Source organism: Cricetulus griseus, chromosome 2, assembly GCF_003668045.3.
Source record: "Cricetulus griseus strain 17A/GY chromosome 2, alternate assembly CriGri-PICRH-1.0, whole genome shotgun sequence".
Classification (NCBI taxonomy): Eukaryota; Metazoa; Chordata; class Mammalia; order Rodentia; family Cricetidae; genus Cricetulus; species Cricetulus griseus.
The window spans coordinates 459765718-459785587 of NC_048595.1; the positions used below are offsets into that span (position 1 = coordinate 459765718).

At 47.1% G+C, this 19870-nt stretch overlaps 1 protein-coding gene across 1 annotated transcript in view; it reads right to left on the reverse strand.

Annotated features, from left to right (window-relative positions):
• Emilin2 (elastin microfibril interfacer 2) overlaps positions 1-18325 on the reverse strand; it is a 28864-nt gene extending 10539 nt beyond the window's left edge. The window contains exons 1-4 of the mRNA XM_035438863.1: positions 18194-18325; positions 16169-16233; positions 13643-13869; positions 9956-11860 (exon numbers count right to left, since the gene is read on the reverse strand). Of these exons, the coding sequence (XP_035294754.1) occupies positions 9956-11860; positions 13643-13869; positions 16169-16233; positions 18194-18325 (2329 nt within the window). The remainder of the gene's footprint in view (positions 1-9955; positions 11861-13642; positions 13870-16168; positions 16234-18193) is intronic.
• Positions 18326-19870: the final 1545 nt, after the last annotated feature.

Here is a 19870-nt window from a genome sequence, read left to right on the forward strand (position 1 = left end):
AGCACACACAAGATAACAGGTTCTATCCTCAGCCCTACAAAGAGGTAAAAAAAACAGCAAAAGATTGGAAGACAGCAGAGCCTGTAAGTGGACTCCCTTGCATAGCTGACTTTTGTACAGTGGTCTGGTGTCAAAGTTGAGATTTTTAACTGTCCCACCCCCATTCTGGGCACCCCTTATCCTGTGTGACTGCACCTCTATCTGCCCTGCCACTGTGTGATGTGACTTTCCTTCCTCTTCTAGAACCCATGTGGGAGTGGCTTTCCATTTTAACAGCCCATTCCCAGTGCTCACCTCACGTCTGCTGAGTGGGAAATCTCGTGTGACCCATGTCATCAGAAGGTACACAGGGCTTCCACATGTGGCCATGTGGAAGGCTCTGGTCCAGAACACCTCTGTTCAAATTTAGAATTTTGTTGTTTTAACATTATTACTGTTTAAATTGTGTGTGTGCTCGTGTGCGTGCACATATGATTGTCAACAAAGGTCTCTGAGAAGGCCAGAGGTATGGGATCCCCCTTGGAGCTGGAGTCATAGGAGGCTGGGAGCTCCTTCCCAATGCAGAGTCTTGGAACTGAACTCAGTCCTCTGTAAGAGCCACGCATGCTTTTAATTGCTGAGCCTTCTCTCCAAATCCAAAATTCAAACTTTTGATGAATAAAAGCTGCTATTTACAGCAACTAGGGTGTAACAAAAACCAGATGCCCCCAGGGAAGAATGGCCTGTGAGTTTTGACTGTCTGACATACATACTCATTTACTTTATGTGAGTTCACAGAATTCTGATAGTTCATCACCGTACCTTAGACCCCATACTCAGTGGATTTCAAGCCCATGGCAGAAGCCATCAGGATACTATTGGCAGGCCGCCAGCCCCAGCCAGACTTTATGATTCAGTATTTCAACAGTCTGAGCGTTTTCATTGTTACCGCTAACCCACAGGATCCTTAAGCCTAACAGAATTCCAGGAGGAGGGATTCCCTGGAGGCAAGATGGGGAGCCACAAAAGAAGAAGCACAGAATGCTGAAAGGCTGTCTGAGGTTGTGTCTAGGCAGGGCTGTCCATCCTTGGAAACATGACAAGAGACTTCCCTGTCCACAGCAGCACCTCCCCCTTCTCACAAGTTAGGAAGTGCTGGTTCCGTAAGATTCATCCTCAGCAAGAGACTGGATGATCCTGCAAACCCAGTCTCTGTTGGCATCCATGTTATAGACCAGGTTATCCTCAGCCCCAGGAAGGAAGGCAGACTCGGATGAACACTGGGCACTGAGCACGCTCCTGTGCAGGCACATGCAGCTGACTAGCCACAGCTTGAAGAGGATGAAATGAATGACTTGAGAAGGTGGCAAGGATGTTTGAAAGGTGACTTGAAGGACCGATAGTGCCACCCATGTGGGAAAATGAGAGCTGGGAACATGGGGACCCAGGACTACACCCCAACCTGAAGGTCGTGGTGCACAGAGAACAAAGGGCTTAAAAACTCCCAGTGTGTTCAGAAGGAACAAGTGTGCAGTCAACAAGAGTCTTAGGATGTGACATTGTGGGTTCTGGCAGGGAGATTTCTGGGCTTTACACTCTCCATTTGGCCCCTAACGAAGAAAAGAAGGAAAAGAGAAACACCCTGCAACTCTCTGTAGCTCTCCCTGGAAAGGACTGACCCATCCCAGGCTCCACTCTCCTCTGGGATGGCAGGGGGTTGGGGCGCACATTGTGGGGTGGAAAGGGGAGAAAGCTCATCCAGGAACAGATTCTACACACATTGGGTTGAGAGTGAATTAAAATGGGTGAGGGGAGAGACATGTTCACCCATCACCAAATGCTGTGTAATCCAATCCCTGCTACTCACAAAGCACCATTATCACTTATTTCCAATTCACAGATAAAGAAAGGAGGTAAGTGCTCAGGGTGCAGACAACCTACCCAAAGTCACAGACAGAAGAGCTTCGGTATGGATAGAACTGAAGACAGCCTGGAAGAGAGCCAGGTTGTTTTTCCTCTTACTTCAAGATCCCTGATCATAGCTATCGAACTGGCATAACCAGATTCTCCCTCTTTTACCACTTGGCCTCTTGCTTTCTGCCTTGCTGATAACCCTTGACCAAACTTAGTTTTTCAAAAGAACAAATCTATCCCTGTTCCAGAGCATCCCAGAAGTACAGTGATCACTCTGCCTAGACCATTTTCCTGCAGAGTTCTCCAGGTTTTATGTCCTCAGTCTACTCATGTCTTAAATGTCATATCCATGGTGCAGCCCTCCCTAACTAACCGTGCAGCTAAAAACAAATTCTTGCCTCCCGTTATCTGTCTAGATGTTTCATCTTTCCTCAAGGCACTGATTGCTATCTAGAGTTGAACCTTCACAGCAAGGCTGCTCTATCCTTTCCTCTAGACTCGAGCATCTACAGTGTCAGATCTATGTTGGCCGAGACAGGACATGGCTTAGGAGAGATCTGCTAGGTAAACTGCTGAAATCAGGTGTGGCGATGCACACCTGTGACTTAAGAACTCAGGATAATTGCTTGAGTCCACAGCCTGGGATATGGGTAAGAGGATTAATTAATAACTAATTAATTAGTTGAAATTTAAGGAGTCAGGAGAACTGAAAGCAAGAATAATGAAACACTACAATGGTTAGCCTGCAATCCCAGTACTCAGGAGGCAGGGCCATCTCAAGATTGAGTCCTGCCTAAATAATAATTATTACTGTTATTATTATTACAGAGTTGTTCAGCTTTCAGAAGTTGGGTACCCACCAGAGTCCCAGGATATCCATATTCATATGTGGTATGAATATATATTTTGCATCCACTCTTACAAGACGGGATACAGAAAGGACCCAACCGTGGCCTGCTGTGATGTCTCATAAGAATATGATCTGGGAGCAAACAATGGGCTGGGTAGCAACATGAGTTTATATTCCTGACCTGCCACCAGTTTATGGTCTAAGTACAGGTCCTCAATGAAAGGTTCAGGCTTTAATGCTGGTCAACTCTACCTCTTTAAGAGACAGACCCCACCCCCTGACAACAGTCAGGGCACGCACAGGAAAACGTACTATGTCAGTCATCACCATGTCACCCACCACGCATTACGGCCTGCTGAGGACTCTGGGCATGCGTAGTCTTCCCTTTAAAAGTCCCCACTTCCCTGCTGCTCGCTCTTTTTTACTCTCTACTCTCTCTCTGCTTCATTCTCTCTTCTCCCACCTATGTGCGCTCTCTCTCTCTCTCTCTCTCTCTCTCTCTCTCTCTCTCTCTCTCTCTGGCGACTGGCCATGGCGGTCAGCCATTACCCCTGTTCCTCTTCTCTCTTAGTCTCCCTACTCTGCCAGGCATATGATAAACTGAACATGCCTCATCCACCTCTTTTTCTCTTTTTCTTTATCTTTAATTTAAACAAAAACATAACATTTGGCGCCCAACTCAGTTTAGGTTCTCTCCGTAAGCTCTCACGAAGCTTGCTGGTGGGATAGGCTTTCTCTGTAAACTCTCCTGCCAGGGGCACAGGAAATTTCAGGTATCCTAAAATGTGAACTCATAACCCATTTCCATCCTGGTTTTTTTTGTTTTGTTTTGTTTTTCTTTTTTCTGACACTTCCTCCTGCCTGCAGCGGCCTAAGATGCCAGAACTCTGTACTCTTCAACTCACCACTTTTCAAACTAAGGATCTCTGGAACTCACTCATCTGCCTGTTCGCTGCAATCTGGTAAGATACTCCTGAGCACTCCATTTTGGAGTTCACTGCCTTTTGGTCTACAGGGTCCATTTTTTGGTTTCAGACTACTGAGCCTCTTTCGGGCTTTCTGCTGGGTGCTCTCAGACAGAGCAATCTGCCATTTTTGGCCTCGCCCATGGGGAATACATTTTACAGGACATTTCGGTTACTGCCAGCGAGTAGGTAAATGAGCCAAGTTCTTCTGCCTCCCAGTGGGAACTTTCTTTCACCTGGGAATGTCCCTCATCTTCTGTTCTATCTCTGACCATGTTTCTTCTTGGTTCGCAGTGTCTGCTTGAGACGCTCTGAGAGTTTTTTGTTTGTTTTCATTTTTCCACACGAATGAGGTTTGATGTTGTGCTGTTTGGACTCCGGTATCCTATTGGTTTCACACATCTTACTGACTCACTCATGGAGAAAAACTTCTTTCAGCAGTTGAGAATGTGCTTACGGGGGCCCGCCACCTTGGTCATGTGGTCTGACCTGGGGGCTGCCATCCTGACCACGTGACCTAGCTTAGCCCTGCCCACTCAGTTCAGTGACTTGCACAGGCAGGCACTGCTGCCAGACATCTTGCTTTTTATTTTTTGTCTCTGATTTCTTCTTTCATTTGTTGGTTGCATCTCCTAGCACCTTGCTCTGGGAGAGGTGTGTTTTGCCTTGGACCACTGGGTCCTTTTTCGGTTTCGGGGACAGCTGTGTCCCCTTTGGGGCCAGGCCCCTGGTAACTCCCACGGGCCAACGGGCATCCGGAGAGGAGCTTTTTGCCGTTTTTCCACTTGCCTCACCCATGGGAAATGCATAAGGAACCTTTCTGGTTGCAGCCAATAAGGAGGTAAACAGACAAAAAAGCGGCTTATGGTCGCTGCCATCTTGGCTATATGGACTGACCTGGGGCCTCCATCTTGGTCATGTGACCTAACTGTAGGTACCCCCACTCCAGCAGCCTTTGCCAGCAAACCTGTCTGCCGGATTTTTTATTTCTGTCAGATTCTTTTTTGCATTTTATTTTTGTCTGTGATTTCTTCTTTCACTGGCCCTGTTGCTTATGGGTGTTTATGGAATAATGTGTCTTTCCGGGGCCCTCTGTTTAAGTCTACTCTGTCCCTTTAAGTCTCCTGTCTGTTTGCTACAATGTACGGATCAGAGATTGCATTCTGGTTCCCCCTTTTACTGTTATCCAGTCCTGCTTGTCTCTGTACCTGTAATTTAACTTTATACTTATCTAACTCTATATACAACTTAAATTAAACTGTTCTAAGCCTCATATTTCTAAATTGCTATGTATCTTGAAATGATGGTAAACATTTAAAGTCATAAAGGTCTAATTTAAATATACTTAAAATATAAGCTAAGTCTATACAACTTAAATTTAACTCATGTATCTTTAAATGATGAAAGTTTAAAATCATAAAGGTCTATTTCAAATTAAAAAATATTTATACCACTCAGTTCATCCTATAAGCCGTTTACAAAGGTACAGCTTTTTTATACAAAAAGGGATTTTTCTCTAACTAAAGGCAAACTTTTAACAGCTGAGATACTAAACAGACAGCCCTCAAATGCTCAGAGATCTAGAGAATATGGCATTTAAAATGTTTTGTTAAAAAGCTTTTTATAACAGAGAGCTAGGCCAGCTGCTGGCTCCACCCCATTTCCTCCAAGAAGACTGATGGGCACTGAAGAAACTCCATCTCGAGTAAGTGACAACGCTGGTCACTGAGCAACCCTGCCCTTCACCTCAACTGCTACAAGGTACTCCAGACCATGGACAAGATGACAGTGGAATCGACTTTCCCCAAGTTGCTTGGGCCAATGGTAGGCGAGTCTTCCTATAGTCTGTAATCCACAGGTCACAAGTTATCAGCAGGAAGGCAGGTGTCCTGCAGCCCACTACTATGGATGGAGGACCTTGAGAATGGCTGTCCATGCAGCCTGCTGGCAAGTCTCTGTTATTCTTTAATCATTAATTCAGGTAAAATCTTATCCTTCTCAAGAACTCTGATGCTTTTGACGACTGGTAGTCTTGCCAGCTTAAAGCAAAACAGATTTCAGGAACAGGTATTTTAGGGTCTATCTATGTGAAGATAGAAAAGTGTAAGTTATGAAGGCCTGGGAATGTAGTTAGGAAGGTCTGAGGATGGAAAAGGTCTAACATGGTGGATAAATTCAAGTTATGAAGGTCTGAGAATGTAGTTATGAAGGTCTGAGGATGGAAAGGTCTAACACGGTGGATAAATGCAAGTTATGAAGGTCTGAGAATGGAAGGTATAAAGGTCTGAAAATGGAAGGTCTAAGATGGTAATGTAAGATTTATGAATTAAAGTTATAAAGGTCTGAGGATAAAAAGGCTTAAGTGATGAAGTGAGTTGAGACATTAAAAAGAATTAAATATGTTCCTGATTTCTCTATTTCTCATGCTACTGTTCATAGTTAGTTCTACAATGCTACTGTACGATCATAACTACTAGGTCAAGATTAAGATGCTTTTCATTGTCCTAAAAAATATCTGTCAATTTTAAAACATTAATGCTTTCAGCCAAGTTGCTTCTAACAAGAATATGCTGCTAATGTGTCTAATACTTATGTTTCCACAAACTCTAAGGATTCTTGTAAGTTCCAGGGAGCTGAATTGGATCCAAACAAACAGGTCTAAGAAGTGCCAAGGAGTTCTGCACAGCCTGGAATAACCAGCTACCCCAGGATGTGGCAGCACCCCAACCTTCTCAGGTCCCCCAAAGATGGTCAACACCCCCCACGTCAGCAGGAAGCAGTCTTGAAAATTCGACCTACTTATTCCTTAACCTGCCATGTCTAACACCCTACCTTTTTAAATAATAAGTAGAGGTGGGAATGAAAGGTTCAGGCTTTAATACTGATCGGCAATATCTCTTTAAGAGACAGACCCTGCCCCCTGACAACAGTCAGGGCACGCACAGGAAAACATGCTTCGTCATCACCACGTCACCCGCCACACATTACGGCCTGCTGAGGACTCTGAGGATGCGTGGAACCTCAGTGCAGTCTTCCCTTTAAAAGTCCCAACTTCCCTGCTGCTCACGTTTTTACTCTCTACTCTCTCTCTCTGCTTCTGCTTCACTCTCTCTTCTCCCACCTATGTGCTCTCTCTGCAGTCTCTCTTAGTCTCCCTACTCTGCCGGACCCTATAATAAACTAGTCAATATGTCTCATCTTGCAGCCTTCCTCTTTTTCTTTACATCTAATTTAAACAAAAATATAACACTCAGCCCCTCATCTGGACTGGTCCTCACTGCAGGAGAAGGGACTCACCATCAGAACTCCTTGTCACCCAATATGACAACTGTATTGCCCTTCAAGGGCTTGCTTGCTGCAGCCAACAGAGTGAATGTGACTGACACTTCCAGGCTCTCTCAGTCCCCACCTATAGGATACCACAGCTTTGCTTCCCCTCTTTAAGCCAGCTGCCATATTTGTAAGCCAGACTACTTGAGAGGAAGCCCACATGGACACAGGGAAAGGGGTCACACATGGAGGATCACCAAGACTCCAGGTCTGTGGCCCACATGAACTTGTACCTTCCTGCCAAGCACAGCACAGAGCTAAGTTGGGTATGTGACTAACTTGGGCTGACATTACACAGAAGAGCTGCTGAGCCCAGCCCTGTGCAAGCTCCTGCCCCCGGCCTAACGTAAAATAATTACCACCAAAATTGGGGTAGGAGATTACACAGCAAAAAGTAACACCTTTTCACACCAGAGCCTTCCACAGATGCCTTTTTTCCTGCCTTTTGAATTCCACCCATTTCTTAGTTACCCATTCACATTCTTCTAGATGGTTCTCTCACCTCACTGCTCACCCTGGCATCTCTCTCAACTGGATTCAGTAACTGCTTAAACTCGGAAGCTCAGCACTGAGACTTCTTCCTTTGAGAAGCCCTCTGGGTCTCCACGCATCCAGAGAGGCTTGGGAACAGCCAATTCCTGTGAATCTCTTTGGGTCTCCACCAGACATTCCCCACCATCTACTATGTACAAGGGGTGCACTGCATGAGAGGGTGATGGGGGGATGTCCTCTGTATCTACATTTCTCTTATTGGTTGATGAATAAAATACTGTTGGCCACTAGCCAGGCAGGAAGTATAGGCAAGGATATGAGATGAGGAGAATTCTGGGAAGAGGAGGCAGAGAGAAGCCACCAGAGAGAGACACCATGTAGAGACGGGACAGATAGGATGCACCAGGTGTCCTCTGGTAAGATAAAGTCATGTAGAAATACATAGATTAGTAGTTAATAATTAAGAGAGAGTTGGCCAGTAAGAAGCCCTAGCCATCAACCAACAGTTTATAAATTAATGTAAGTCTTTGTGTGTTTATTTGGAGCTGATCAGCTGTGGGACCAGGTGGAAAGAAACTCCAGCTACATGAGTTGAGAGTGGGATCCCTGCACAACTCACTTTAACACCCCCCCTTCATTGTGTGCAGATTGCGCACTGTCTCCATGGACCTGAGGATGCTTTATGGGGGTCCCTGTGGTCTCTGAACCCCACACAGAACCTCCCACACAGTCAGTGCTCAGTAAATGTCCCATTGCCTTTCAACTGTTTGATGTGTGACTTCAACCTTAGCTCCAGAGTCACTCCAGGTTCCAGGTCTCCTGGGTCTGGGGGGCTCTGGACATCACAGAACACTACTCTTTAATTTTTGGTTCCTCTCAGTCACAAGTTCTCCCAGGCCCATGTGGTCTGTATTCACAGCAGGACCCCAATCAGAAGGATGGTACGTGAAACCCACATTGTCTTCAGAGTTACTAATCTCTGACTCTGCATAGAAGAGCCTCAGAACAGACACAGATTCCCACGCTGTCCAGCACTGCCAATTAGCTGGAAATATTTGGCTGCATCTGTTGTTGTAAAGCACAGTGCAGACAGCATTTTGACCACAACGGACAATTGCCCTGTGATCACACAGGGCTCATGACCTTAACTCTGCATTCCTGAGATACAGGGGCTGAGAGATCAGAGAGATGGGGGCTGTGTCCTGCCGATAACTAGGTCTGGGGACAGTGGCCAGTTTCCAGCCCTACTTGGCCCTAGTGACACCTTATCTACAAAATGAGCACCGTGCTCTACAGACAAAATCCAGAGCATGTCTACTTGACTACCATAAATTCTCCTCACATCTCAGGAGATGCCAGCACCTGGCCTTGGCCTCTCCACAGCTCCTCCTCAGTGGGGGCCCAGGCCACAGGCTCTCAGGAACCAGGAAGGCTCACCTCTGTGTCACAGTTAACATGGTAGAAAAGGTGACAGCTTGCAAGGGGGGACAAGAGAAAGTAAGGAGAGGGAAGGTTGGGAAACAGTTTCCTCAACACATAACTGGCACTATGGAATGTAACTCTACCATAGAGCTTGTAGGTAGAGAGAGCTGGCACCACACAAAGATCATTGTGCCGCCATGTAACACTCAGCCTTTTGGGTCTCCCAGACTTCCAGGGCCCACAGTACTTGTGGGACACCAGCTGTGTGCTTAGGAAGCCTTTTCCCTATCCCACATATAGCATATACCTATTCTTTGCCATCTGTCTGTGGAGAATTAGATTTTCCTTTCCTACGTACAATGTGTTACAAACTGACACTTCGATAAAAGTGCATGTGTAAATGTATGTGTGGGTATGTGAGTCTGTGTGTATGCACCTGGGGGTTGCATATGTGAGCATGAATGAATGTGAGTGCATTTGAGCATGTGTGCTCATGTGTGTTTCTTTTGAGACATGATTCACATAACGTAGGTTGGCCTTGAATGTGTGTGTGTGTGTGTGTGTGTGTGTGTGTGTGTGTGTGTGCATGCACATGTATTGGTGTGTATGTATGTGAGTGTGTGTGTGAGTGAGGGTGTGTGTGTGTATGTTTCTTTTGAGACAAGGTCTCGTATTACCTAGGTTGGCCTTGAACTTCTGATCTTCCTGCCTTCGCTTCCCAAGTTCTAGCCACCACACCTCCCTTGAGGTGGTGTTGGGAATTGAACTTGGGACCTCATGCATGCTAGGATAACACTCTGCCAGCTAAGCTACATCTCCCAGCCTGGTGGGTATCCTTACTGTTGGCATGTTGCTTCTGATCTATGTTAGATCTGTCACTGATCTATAGATCTTATCTGGGGGGAAGCCCTGATGTAGTTAATTCCAAAACCATCCAAAACACTAGCATACTCTGCCACAGGCTGCAAATGGAAATGATGGGATGGGGTGTCAGTCCACTTACTTGTTGATGGCTGAAACTTAACCAGGTCTTGCAAGTCTGTAGAGATCTGGAAAACATGGCTGTAGAACTGCTGCACAGAGTTCTTGAGGCCAGAGATGTCTCTGGAGTGTGACCTGAGCGTCCCGTTCATCTGCCGGACACAGTTCCACAGGCTGCCCACATGTTTGCTGAGGCCTTCCTTGATCCTCTGAAGACCCCCGGAGATGGCATCCAGCCTGCCACATGTCTGCTCCAGTTGAGACACCCTGCCCTCAACCGCAGACACTCCACTTTGAACCCCTTGAGCACTCTCCTTACATGTGTCCAGCTCAGCCAGCACTTGGCTCTGCAGCCTCTGCCAGCGCTCCTCCAGCTGGCCGCAGCACGGAGCCACAGGGGCCCCAGCAGATGGGACAGTCCCCACTGTCCTCTCTTGCTTCCCTGACTTAGTAAACCCGCTTGCCTCGGCACTGTCGCCTGTTCCGCTGTCACTCATTCTGCTGGGCAAACAATTCCCCTTGCACTCTGAGTGATTCAGAAGAGAGTGGAAGTCCTCCCGAAGTTTCTGGATGCTGCGACCCGTTTCTTGGAACTGCCTGTGCATCGTGTTGTTGAGGGATTCCAAAAGGCTCGGGCTGACATGTGTGAGGTCCTCTCCACTCGGTAAAGTACCATCTATCCCATGAGGTAGGCTCTGCAGGCAGATGTCCTCAACCACTTGAACTTTGTCCTTCAGGCGGTTCAACTCCATTAGGACCTGTGCATTCCCTGCCTCTGGCTGCCCGGGCAAGGCAGGGCCCACCGGTGTCAGCTCCACGTCAGAGCTATTGGCCACTTGCAGGACAGTCCCCAGACGGTCTTCCAGGGAATGAATTTTCTGACTGAGAAGCTGCCTCAAGCCCTCCACCTCACCGTTGATGGCCCCCCGGAGGGTCTCCTCGATGTAGAAGCAATGCTCTTCTGCATTCTTCTCGGTAACATTGATCCTTGCATCCAACTCGTTCCACCTTGCATCGAAGTCCATATCTGGCTCTGGAATGGAGAGGCGGTCAAACTCATTGTCCAGCCGTCCATTCAGCATCCTGGTGGCCTCGGCAACTCTCTCGATTTTCTGGTCTAATGTCTTGATCTGCTGGCCAAAGTCACCATTCTTTTGGCTGTCACAGCAACTTGGTTGGGCTGAGGGATCCTGCAACCGGGCTCGAAGGTCGGCGATGTCTTTTCTCAGGCTGGCCTCCTTCTCCCCGATCAGGTCTATCACCCCCTGGTAGCTGCTCCCATAGTCATCACACTGCTGCAGGCCTACCAGCTTGTACTCGCATGTGTTCTTCAGGTCGGCCAGCTTCCGGTCCATGCCTTCCATGAGCTCCTCTCTTAGGGTATCTATCTTGCTGTCCACATAGGCTTGGTACAGCTCATTGGTTGTCATGGTGACTGTGGGACCCTGGGCAGCCTCCTGTAACTGCCTGAGCTGCCCTTCATAGCCCTTTACCTTCCCGTCAAGCTCTTCCAGCTTATCACTCTTGGTCTTCAGTGTGTCTTTGACTTCAGCCAATTCAGACTTGATGTCCTTCATGCCAGATTCCTTGTTATTGAGGAGGCCAGGAAGCTGACTTGGCTCTGTGTCTCCCACAGAGGTGCTGTCAGGGGTTGGCTGCTGCGGGTGCAGGTGACCAAGCCACGGGGCTGGCCCTTTGTTGCCATCGTCTTGAATGGTGTGTTTGAGGTTCTCCCTCAGTCCTGCCATGGAGGACTGAAGATCCAGGACCATCCTGGTGAGTCGGACCACCTTCTCCTCCAGCACCTGAACTTTCGTTTGCTGAAGTTCTGGAATACCTTGCTTTGGATCCGCTACCTGACCTGGTTCTGCTGCATCTGTCGGTGACAAAGTTTCCTTAGGCTGTGAGACTCGGCTTGGATCAATATCTGAAAGAAAGAGTGGGACATGAATGGCCAGTTTCTACCTTAAGCCAGTTTCTTCAAGGTGCTGGTAGAAGATTCTGAAGCCTTCCGTGGCAGCCGCATTGACTGCAAGCAGTCCTGTGGCAGAGAACGAGTTTGGAGTCAAGCAGACCTCTTTCCTATTCTGGTTCTGTAATTTTTAATTAATTAATTAATTTCTGTGAGCTACACTGCCCTCCTTTATAAAGAAGATGGGCATCCCTACCAGAGCTGCTAGAAGCCTGCACACACAAAGCAAGATAATCGGGTATTTTTCATCCTGATGCTATCATATCATCTACTGTATCATAGGAACACATCATTCCCAGTGAACTGTAGATACCCCACTAGCTGACTGCTCGTGATAAAATACCACAAAACACAGAGAGACTGTTGTCAAAACACCTCCAGAAATCTCTTTCACTTGGCTTAGCATCCTTATGCTAAAAGAGTCTTGTTATGAAGAGGGTGGATACTAAATACAAAAGAAATGTTTATCTAGCATTGTGAAGTCTTAGTTCCAGTCCCCAGTGCGCACGCGTGCGCACACACACACACACACACACACACACACACACACACACACACGATGAAAAATGAAAAGAAAAAGACATAGAAGCATATAAACATTCAATTTCTAATAATCTTATTCCGAAAAAAAGAACCCAGGAAAACAATCCAAAAGACAGATACTAATCACAGTAATGAGTCATGAAATAGGGTTCCGTCATCAATAGAGAGAACACTAGATCAGAAATGGGATTATATCAATAGAGAGAGCACGAAGTCAAACAAGATAGAAGCTACAGAAACCCACAGCAGCTGAGTAGTGAGAGCAAAATGGCCACACCCTGGATGGCGGTAGAGGAGATGGTGGAGGAACTCTGGACAAGGCTCTCACTGGCACGGAAAGGAAAAAGCCAAACAACACAGATGCAATCATATACCATGTGTGTGTGCCTAACAATGAAAGACCCTGGATCCAGAGTGCCGTGGGTACTCCAGTTTCATGTTTCTTATTTCTTCTCATCAATTTCCCACAAGACTGCAATAGGAAGCAGCTTTTGTTTATTAAAATCCACTTAAGATACTAGAAAAAGAGCTGGCCCCACCCTGCACTCGGGAGAGATGGCTGCGCCCCTCACCACAGGCTCGGGTTAACCAAACCTAAGGGCAAGGAAAAGTTGGTCTGCATTTCTTTGAAATTAAAAGGGGGAGGGAGGAATAAAATTATACAACACAAAATAGTAAGGAAAAATGTTACTCATAGAAGTTTACCCTGTCCATTTTATGTTTAAGAATAAAGGCGAGGGACACAAGAGAATTCTGACTTTGGCTCAGCTTTGCAAACAGCTCATCCAAACACAGACGGACTTACAGTCTATTTTTATTTTACTCAGTTTTGATTAATTCTCTTATTGAGACAGAATCTCACTCTGTAGCCCAGGCTGGCCTCAGACTCTCAGTGATCCTCCTGCCTCTGCCTCCCAGAGGTACACTAACACTCCTGGCCAATCTGCCGATTTTTTAAAAACAGAGTCTTAACTCCCATAAACTCAGATATAAGAATAAAGGAAATGCTTGACAAGTGGCCTAAAGAAGAAATTTAGTTGTAACGAAGTGTGCCACCCAACCGTCCCTTGCCCCTTCAAACACATTTCCACTACCTAAGTATTGTTCAGTTGTCCATTGTAGACCCTGCCATTTGCATCAATGCCAGGACCATCCAAGGTGACCACACACAACAGGGCACCAATGAGACATTACCTGTGGCTTTCTTCAAGTTATTTCTTGGTCGAGCAGGTGGGGGCCGGGGGATCTTCAGGGGGTCTCTGGGACCTTCTTGGCAGTCTACTCCTCTAAAGCCAGGACAGCATCTCCATTCCAACTGGGTCACTGTCTTGTACCTAGTGACGAATCTGGGCCTGAAGTTTACACGATACCTGAAGACAGAGGGACAGGGTCTCACATCAGTGGCCACTATTAGGACCTTGCTGTGATGTGATATGTCCTACACAGGCTCTGTTCTAAATATTTTGTCCCTAAATGATGGCACTGCTTTGTGAGGTTCTCAAGGCCTGCCTTAGGTGGAACCTAGCTGGAGGAGGTGGGTGCTTGGGAGTATAGTTACCCTGCCTACTTCCCTCCACCCTCACACTGCTTCCTGCCCTCTGTGTACACAACCTTCTATCATAATGTTCTGACCACCAATACGTTCTGTTCAAGAGTACGAATCCAAGCAGCCATGGACTGGACCCCTGAAACTGAGTCAAAACAGATTCTTCCACCTCTAAGTTGTTTGCATCAAGCATTTAATTCGGTCATTTGGAGCCCTCCCTACTCTTTACTGCTTTGGTTTGATGGGTAGTTTGGGGGGGTTGTTTTGTTTGTTTGGAACAGAGTCTTGCAATGTAGCCAAAAGTGTCCCCCAACTTGCAATCCTCCTTCCTCAGCCTCCTGAGTGCTAAGATTACAGGTGTGTGCCATCAGACCTGGTTCTTCCGTATCTTAGATCTGAGTAACGACATCTATTCAGTACAGGCACTTCCCAGACTTCAAATGGGGTTTTACTTCACTAGCAATTTCTTCGTGTTCTCTAATCCACAGCTCTTTAGGGATGCTTTTCAGGGGCAACTCTTGATGGATTCGTGTTTTCAAGAAACATCCCTTTGGGGACCTCTCCACCTTGTTCCCCTGTGGGGCTTTGGCAACTCACAACTTTTTATAAAGATGTCTTGGCTCATACTTCCAAGGACAGAAACTTGGAAGTTGCTATGGTTTAGATGAATGTCCCCTAGGCCCATGTGACGAAGGTTTAATCACCACCTGTGGTAGGACACTTAGGAGGTGGGAGGTTTAGGTCATTGGGGGTAGCCCTTGAAGGGGATATTGACACCTTAGCCCTGCCCACTCTTCTTTCCCATGCTCCAGCATGCCCTGCTGCCTTACCTCAGGCCCCAAAGCAACAGGGCCAGCCTAGTATTGACACTACCCTCCAAAACCTGAGTCAAAGCAAACCTTCCCTCCTTGAAAGCTAACATGTGCTGAAGCCTTGTTTATAGCCTGTGTGACAGGAGTGGGAGTATAGCTCAGTGGTAGAGCCCTTGTCTAGCAAGGACCCAAGATTTGATTTGGAAAATAAAATAATAGTAATAATAATAATAAATAATAATAATAATAGACATCAGAGACCTTTCCATGGAGCTATAAAGTCCTCTGGGCCACTTGTGGGCCTGGGACACTGGCAATCCAGCATGGCAGGCACACTGGGGTTCAGCCAGGCCTGTGTTCACAGAGCCATACAGGAAAGCCCTCCTAACACTCAACCCCACTTCCAGTTTCTGATGTGGAGCTGCCTGTCTTCTCTTGATCCTCTTCATTTTCTCATTTCCACACTAGCACCAACAGCAGGGCTTCTCGACAGCCAATTTCCAGAGAGAAATGGGCTTTGTGTCACACTTCCTTGAGGTTGCTGTGTATTGCTCAGGGGGACTCAGAATGAACACTGTGGTGTCTTGGGATTGTGGGCTCTGTAAGCCAAGCTACTCCAGGTTAAACACCAGCTTTGGAGCCGTGCACTCAAAGTTATGTTCCTAGGAAAATCACAGCTAACTATAGGGAACCAACAGTCCTCCATTTTCCCCGAGGGTGAAAATCACAGCACCAAGCACTCCTTGAAAGGTTAATTTCTGGAAAGCTTCTGCTTGGCTATCCTGCTTCCCTAGGACAGTGGTTCTCAACCACCCAAGAAATGTGGACAAATAGCTGCACCTCAGGAGTGCTCCTCAGGAGTGCTCCTCAGGAGGGCCTCGAGTGTACGCATTTCAAGATGCGCCTGAGAAAATCTTTCTAAGGAAAATCAAAAAGGAAAAGCAAGGTAAGGAAAAGCAAGGGTGGTCTTGGCAGGGGGAAGCTCAGAGCGGCAGACTTTCCCAGGCTCTTCAGAATGTCATTGCTTGGACCAATGAGATGGTTCAGCGAATAAAGGTATTTACCACTGAGCCTGACCAATGGACCCACATAGAGGAAGAGAAGAAGGAAGTCAACAATTCTGCCACTGACATCCACATGTATGCGCACACACACACACACACACACACACACACACACACACGTGCCCGAACACGTGCACACATGCACTCACACACACAAGAACACATGCATACACACATACACATACACACACACTCATACATGTTGTGCCCAAATTCTGAACCCCCAAAATCACCAAGAGACACATTCTGATGCAAAAGCAAAGAGTATTTTATTGTTTAACAAGCTAACCCCACTAACTTGGGCCCTTCGTCCATCCATTCATCTCGGTGGATGACAGGAGAAGGACCCGAGGAAACAGGAGGCTGGGGATTTATTGGGTAGCATAAGGGGAGTGTCTAGGGGTAGGCAACAGTCTCAGGATTGGTGTGCTTCTGGGCTTGGGCAGTCTGTCCTGCATTGATTGTCAACTGGTTGTTATGGCCTCCCAGGGCAGTTGCTATGCTCTGCATGTCACTGTTGTGCCACTTGGGCCGTAAAGCAAACCCAGAGTCCCACCAGCTAACTTCTGATTGGTCCCTTGCCACAAGGAGGGTATCTGACCTCCTAGTGACTAGGGCAGGCCCAGCAAGGTCAGATATGCGCTGAGTCAGAGGCCTGCATGTCTTTTCTACAGCCTGTCATAGCTGCTAAAGCAGGGGGCTGGTCCCTTCAATACATACACTCAAGCATACATATACGCTAACACACTGACACATACATCACAATACACTCACATATAAACACACATTTTCATTCACACACACATACATGTGCATATATACCACACACACACACAGCATATTCACACATGTACACATATCACACAGACACATCACACCAGACACATACATACTTAACACACACAGACACACACATACACACACTCACATAGGTGCACACACAGAGACACAAACACATATGTTCTCATACATACAAGCACACACAGACACACACACCCTCACACATGGTTACTTACACACAGAGACACATACACTCACACACATATGTACATATGACACACACTTATACATACTCATACTATTTACATGGGGGGAGATAAATTTTAAACATTGTGAGGGACCGAATATCCCTGTTATGAAATATTCTGGGTTCCAGGCCCTGGCCACGTAAACAGCAGTGCCAGGGAGCTCTGAGTCGCCATTGTATTGTTAATTAACACCAGGCTGTAACTATTTACCTGGCCTGAGGGTAATATGCCTCTTATTTGCATCTGTTATGTGCCTAAGCATCTGAATAGGCTCTCATCTGGGCGGAGGTGCTGGTGGTTTGTGAGTTAGGACAGAAGGTTAGGAGCCAAGCGGGCGAGTGGAGAGAGAGAACAGAGGAGAAATGTTTGCCTCATGGTATTGGCAGGATGGTTAAGGGACACCAGAAAAGATGGCTAATAAAAAAATAGCTCTAGTTCCAAAACATGGAACTGAGAGCTCTCTAGAGATGACAAGATGCCTGTGTTTGGTCTTTATTGTCGTTGCGTTCCAAGAAGCTTCCAGGTTCACACACCCCCACTCAGGTAGAACCTCATGGCTGTCATGGGTTAAAGCCGAGACAAGCCGGGCCACGACAAAACATCAAAAGAGAATTATGTTGGCCCTACTTATTTTTGCCCTCTTGTTGCAAGCAAGAAAACAGAGACTTGAGGGGTGAAGTGTGTTGCTCAAGTTCATTCTCAAGTTAGAATGGAAACTTCTGAGTCCTTCTGTACCACACACACTCTCCCAGCAGGTCACAGCAGCCAGCTGCTCTCTCTGGCAGTTTCTCAGTTCAAAGCAGCGATCCACTTGGAAATATTCCAGAAAGCTCCAACACCCAGGGAGGAAGCATCTGACCTTCCCACACAGCAGACACGTGCTTCAGCATCTACTCCAGTCCAGGTAGACACCAGCCTTGGGCTCCCTCCCACCCCGGCACTCATGGAATCCCTGCACATTTAGGGACCATTGCCCTGCACATCTTGCATACTCAGGCAGAACATCACGCTAGAAGAATGTGTAACCTCAGAAAGAAAACTCTGCTCCCTGGAGCATTAAGATGGAATGTGAAAATGTGTTTGCGTATGGGTCTGCCAGTAGATGACAGCCTGCGGGAAACCTTTCAGATAAGGCTGCACCCAGCAGAACAGACTATGTCCCTCTGAAGAAAAGAATGTGATAGGCTGCATCCTATCCACCCCACTAGAGCCTTCCCTTAACCCTGAGCCAGGAGCTGGAGGGTGAGAAAGGACTGGCTCACCCATGTGCAAGGGTGTAGCTGCCGCCAGCTCACCATCACACAGCAACGTTTCCTGAGATCCCACCCTGCTCTAACTGCACCATCCACACCCGCCTGGCCCCAGTCAGCCAGTTGCAGGGCTCTGGTGGTACCCTTCAACACCTCAAGCTGTGAGGAAGAGGTCATTCTGGCTGGTGGCAACAGCTGGGAGAGATCAGGCAGCCACCTTCAGACACAGGAAAGCTTAGAGGAATTTCTCCCTATGTAAGTGACAGGCCCTTGAGGTGATCTTGGGCCTTGCCAAAGGGTCCCCAGATCTGGGTGAGGGGCTAGCAGGGGCATGGCACAGGATTAGCCCCATAAACTTAATGGTATTTTTCCCAGATGAAGTGGGGTTCCCAGTCTAAGGGGCTCCAGAGATTAGGAGGAACCACTAAAATATCCAGGAGCCCTCATAACACAGGAACTGCAGGAAAAAAAATCTTACCACAGACTTTTACAAACTTTCAGGGGTGTAACTTAGTGACAAAATGCTTGCTGGCACGAAGGCCCAGTTTCTTCCCACGCATCGTCAAGGCCTTTACCTCATGCACATTTCAGAACTCCCCAAGCAAATATGAAGTGCATCTAAGCCCAGGAGCCCCAAACCCAGGCTATATTTCATCCTTCAGGAAACCCACCCACCTCCTTGATACCTGGAGCCTCTGAGTACTGGGGAAGTGAAGCTGAGCCCAAATAGTTTGCTGTCCCCAGCTGTGCTTACCATGGGAGGAGCTCACTAGCTGCCAATGTTAGCTAACATCCCTAGTGTAGGGCAGCCACACCAAGGAAATGGCCAAGGGACATCAAGACAGTGAGTACAAAGCTGCTGGGCTAACTCAGGTCACAGCCAGGCTCCCCTCCCAGTCTCTCCCAGATGGGACCATGTCAGCACCCTATATGTCTGGAGGAGCTGTGTCTACATCTGAGGCAGACATTTGTTTCAGTTAAAGAACCTGCATGCACACACCACCATCACCCCAGCCCCTGTTTCACACTGGGGTCCGTGCTTGGCTTGGCTGTGCCTTTGTGGGTTGTAACAAAGGCATAGTGGTCTTTGTAGCCACCACTGCAGAGTCTTTTAGTGCAGTTTCACTACCCTAAAAGTCTCCTGGCTACTTATCCTTCCTTATCTGCCTCCCCTGAGGTACCCTGATCTTTAGTTTGTCCCTCATTTTTGCCAGAATGTCTCATAGCTGTAACCATTGGGTTCTGAGCTTCTTAGTCTGGCTTCTCGGGAGGCCATTTCTAGTCCCCCCTGGCTTTTTGTGGCTTGACAGATTTGCATATAATAGGTGGGTGAGCTATACCCCAGACAGAGCATTTTTCTGTCTAACGCTGAGTAATATTACTTTGTCTGAAACATCATTCCTAAATACAGAGTGTCCTATTGCAGGGGTTCAGTTAGTAATTGTTAACTGCTAATTGGATCAATAGTTGGTGAATCAAACAAAAGTACTCCATTTGTCAAAATTTGTGTGACCTGACAGTCTGTTTTCAAAAAGAAAACTATTTCCTCTGTCCTAAGCAGCTGAGAATTCTTCAGTCTCCTCAGAGCTAAATGGAGCTGTGTGCCTCCAGGTCAAATATGAACTACACAGGAGCCACACAACCAAGGACCACCCAGGGCTGTGCTCTCCAAGGTGCCCGCTAGCCACACCAAGCTGTTTAAATTTACATTAAATAAAATTA